The following is a 3,697-nucleotide window of genomic DNA, read 5'->3' as shown; positions in this document are numbered from 1 at the left end:
GTAGTGGGGGTGCTCGCGGGAGCCGAACCGCAGCCTGGGGAGAGCGCTGACCCAGGGACCTGGCAGCCGGGCTCTGGGCTTCACCACGGGCATCGCGACCAGCAGGTGCCCTGGGCGAAGGGCGCTGAGCGTCCTGCACTGGCTGACAGGGTCGCTGTGCCGCCCCTTCACGCACGGTCTCCCCGGGGCCGCCCCCTCTCCCTCGGGAGCCCGCTATTCCGCTCCATCAGAGGGAGCGTGATGTGCGGACCGCTGAGCACCCAGTGGGCCCCTGCGCCCCGCGTGACCTGGAGACCGCTGGGCTGCGCGGGCGGGTCCCTGCCGTCAGCACAGGGAGCACAGCTGTTCCCGCCTGCAGAACGCAGACGCCACTCCCCCGGGCGCTCACTGCCCCTCCGCCCCCTCCTCTCCCTCCAGCCTTACTAAAGATCACAGGAAGAGACCAAAGTATAATAAGCTACTTGTGAGTACCGGCCTGCCCGCCCTCCCTCCCCGTGGCCGAGCGCGGCCCGCGGGTGTCCTCACCTAGCCCACCCCGGCCCCCAGGAACACAGCTTCATCAAGCACTACGAGACGCTGGAGGTGGACGTGGCGTCCTGGTTCAAGGACATCATGGCGAAGACCGAGTCGCCGCGGACTAGTGGCGTCCTGAGCCAGCACCACCTGCCCTTCTTCAGGTAGCTGTGCGTGGCGGCAGCCCCTGGGGCCAGGGCGTGGCCACGGCCCCTCCCTGCTTGGCCGCCCAGTGCCCGCAGGGAGACCTGGGACCTGGACAGCCCGAGGGCCGAGGACAGAAAGTAGGGGCCGGCCCAGTCCCGACTCCTGCCCGCCAGCCGTGGACAGATGGGCCTGCCAGACCCCAGCCTGCCCGCCTGGGCCGCGGCCCTGCGCACCCCCTGACAGACACTGTGAATGGAAGACAGCAGGCCGCGAGCAGACTCGCTATTTATTCAGCTGTAACCTCTGGGGGCCAGCCCGGGGCGAGAGCCGCAGCCCTGCCCCACCAAGCTGCCGCCACCCTGCCCTGCACGCCCGCATCGCCTCCCCTCACCGCCCTCTACCTCCAACTGTCCCTGCCCCCTCCCTACCTCTGCCTCTCTCTGGCCCCTGGCTCTGCCCCCCAGGCGGGACTCCTGGGACGCCTCGTCCCCGGGGAGTGAGTCAGGGGCTGGCGGCCTCGGCCCAGGACGGCGGCCGGGCGCGGTGGCTGCAGCCGACCGGGCAGGTCTCTCTCGCTTGCTCTCTTTGATCTCAGGGGGTCCTTTTTGGAGTTTTAATTGTATTTTATTGTACTTGGTGGGGTATTTGGGGGTGGGGGGCGAAGAGCTCGTTCTCATGGGATTTGTCGGTACCTTCAGAAACTTTTACCAAAGTCATGTTTAGCTGCTTTCGGTGGGGCCCCAGCTGCCTGTGGGCGCTGGCGGCCAGGGCCCGGGCCACTGAGCTGCGTCAGCCCTGCAGGAGAGACACATCTCAAGGGTGGGCTCTGGGGGCCCCTCTCCCCCGGGACTGGGGTCTGGCCACAGCGTGGCGGGTGAGTCGAGGCCCTCGGGGTCGCCGAGGGAGCCCAGCGCCTGGGCTACACAGGACAGCCTTCAGGGACGCCGGCTCAGGTGTAGGAGAGCAGCTGCCGCTGGTGCGGCAGGGAGGCTCCGAGGAGACCGGGACTGGGCTGCGAGGCCAGGGAGAGGGTCCTCAGAGGCGGGCTGGGGGGGGCAGGCCGAGGACTGGGTGGTGCACGCGGCCGCTGGGTACGGCTCTGTGCGCCTCGGACTCCTGCGGCCAGTCCCCAGCCTGCCGGGCCTCGAGCAGCCGGAGCCTGCCCGTGCCTCCTTTTTGTCGGCGATACGTGCAAGCGAAGTGGACAACAGAAGGAAACAAAAACAACAAAAATAAGAAAACCCCACACAAGCCAACGACACCAAAGGTTAGGAACCTCGCTGGGTGTAGCAGCCGGAGTACGCACCTCCCTCGTGTGTTGACTATTGTATTCACAGACGCATGTTTAAAAAGTCCTAGAAGTCACTTTCTCTGCTCCCTCCCGCCTCCCCGGAAAGCCGCCTTCTCTTGCCCCAGTCCCCTTTGTGTGGGGATGTGGGCTGGTGGGGCTGACAGGCCTGGTCCCCCACCCGCGCCCTGTGGGCACAGCCTGAGGGCTCTTGCCAGGGGCTGGAGGTGGCTTGGCTGCCAGGGCCCAGGGCCCCACGCTGGGCTGTCAGTGGTTTTTATTTAACTGTTTCTGTGAGTGTGGCGCCACCAGCCTCTCCCGTGTCCTCCCTCTTCCCTGTCACCAGCCATCCCTGGCCAGGCAGGGAGTGGTCTGGGCAGGGGCAGCCCACTGGCCCTTGGCCTTCTCAGGCTGCCAGTCTTGCCCCCCCAGCCCCTTTTTAAAACAGAACACCCTCCTTTGTAAACCCTTAGACTCGAGAATAAAACCTCTCCCTTTTCGTCCACTGAGTCTGTGGTGTGTCACCAGCCGGGTAGAGCGCTGGGAAGGGACTGTGAACCCTCAGCTTGCTGGACTGAGGGTCTTGCGGGTCCAGCACCGTTTGGTACCTGGGGACTGTGTGAAGGGGGCAGGCAGGACGGGGGCTGGTGTCTGTCGTGACGAGCCCGAAGCCACAGTGGGGGCGGGGAGGGGCCCTTAATCCCTGCAGGCCTTGGGTGCTGCCCTGACGTGGGGCCCCGCCCCTGCTTCCCTGGTGACTGCCCAGCCAAGGACAGGGCCAGCTGTGTGCCTGTGCTGGCCCCACACACTTCAGCCAGTCCAGTATGCTGGGCACCACGCTCCTGACGCTGGCCTTGCTCCTGGGGACCTCCGCCTGGCCCAGCGGGCCACCTGGTGCGTAGGGGCCGGGGCCCAGTCTGTCACCGCCGTTCCTGCTGCTCTTGCCTTTCACCCGCCTGCCTGAGGGGACAGTGGGTGGGAGGTGGGGTCCGCCCTGACCCACCTCTAGGCTGTGCAGGATCCCCAGCGTCTCCAAAGCCCCCGGCAGACATGGTGAGGGCTGTCGGGGGTGGGTGCGTGGGGGGGTCCTGAGCGTCACCAGGCTGGACCCCGGCCACGGTCGTGGAGGCCCACACCTGCGTGGCACTGTGTGCCCTCTTCAGGCTCCCTGTACTGTCCCTGTCCGCAGCCTGCAGTCGAGGGACTGGGGCAAAGGGGGCCCCCAGATGGGTGGAGCATCCCACTGGCTCAAGCCCCCACCAGCCAGTGGTCGGCAGGGGGTGGTGCCGGCACCCGCGGAGCTGCCCGCCTCCTGGGGCATAGCAGGTCCAGACCCGCGCCCCTGCCCCACCCCCAGCAGGTGGGAAAACAGAGGCGCCTGCTCAGGGGCACAGCTTGGCCCCCTCTGTGGTGTCCCAGAGTCTGGGGGGCAGGAGCGGGTTGGGGGTGCATTGAGGCGGCTATATTGCCAGTGGTGATCTTGGCCAAAGCCCAGCGCTGGAGCAGCGTCGCGTTCATACAGGAGGCCATACAGGCCAGGCGGTTGGCCACCTGCCTGCCGGCCTGAGGGGCAGCGCGGCCCTGTGTGCTACCCTCCCTCCCCAGTGGCGCCCGGGCCCTGGCTGCGCAGACCCCTTTTCAGTCTGGAGCTGTCGGACGCGGAGGACGCCTTCCCGCGCCGCGCAGGGCCGCTGGAGGTCCCCGCCGACAGCCGCGTGTTCGTGCAGGTGCCGCGCGGGCTGCCCGCGG

At 67.6% G+C, this 3,697-nt stretch overlaps 2 protein-coding genes across 3 annotated transcripts in view; both read left to right on the top strand.

Annotated features, from left to right (window-relative positions):
• Positions 1–2,453, top strand: part of MAP2K7 (mitogen-activated protein kinase kinase 7) — a 9,049-nt gene extending 6,596 nt beyond the window's left edge. For both annotated transcript variants that reach the window (XM_012729472.1, XM_004689419.2), the window contains 2 exons: positions 418–463; positions 547–2,453. In XM_012729472.1, coding sequence (XP_012584926.1) covers positions 418–463; positions 547–681 — 181 coding nt within the window. In that variant the 3' untranslated portion in view covers positions 682–2,453. The remainder of the gene's footprint in view (positions 1–417; positions 464–546) is intronic.
• A 319-nt stretch (positions 2,454–2,772) lies between these two features.
• LOC101631218 (snRNA-activating protein complex subunit 2) overlaps positions 2,773–3,697 on the top strand; it is a 6,130-nt gene continuing 5,205 nt past the window's right edge. The window contains exons 1-3 of the mRNA XM_012729451.1: positions 2,773–2,846; positions 3,138–3,270; positions 3,523–3,675. Of these exons, the coding sequence (XP_012584905.1) occupies positions 2,773–2,846; positions 3,138–3,270; positions 3,523–3,675 (360 nt within the window). The remainder of the gene's footprint in view (positions 2,847–3,137; positions 3,271–3,522; positions 3,676–3,697) is intronic.

Source organism: Condylura cristata, unplaced genomic scaffold (assembly GCF_000260355.1).
Source record: "Condylura cristata isolate star-nosed mole 26May11 unplaced genomic scaffold, ConCri1.0 scaffold00025, whole genome shotgun sequence".
Lineage (NCBI taxonomy): Eukaryota > Metazoa > Chordata > Mammalia > Eulipotyphla > Talpidae > Condylura > Condylura cristata.
Note: the sequence above shows the minus strand (reverse complement) of the source record. Positions and strands in the feature narration are given on the sequence as shown.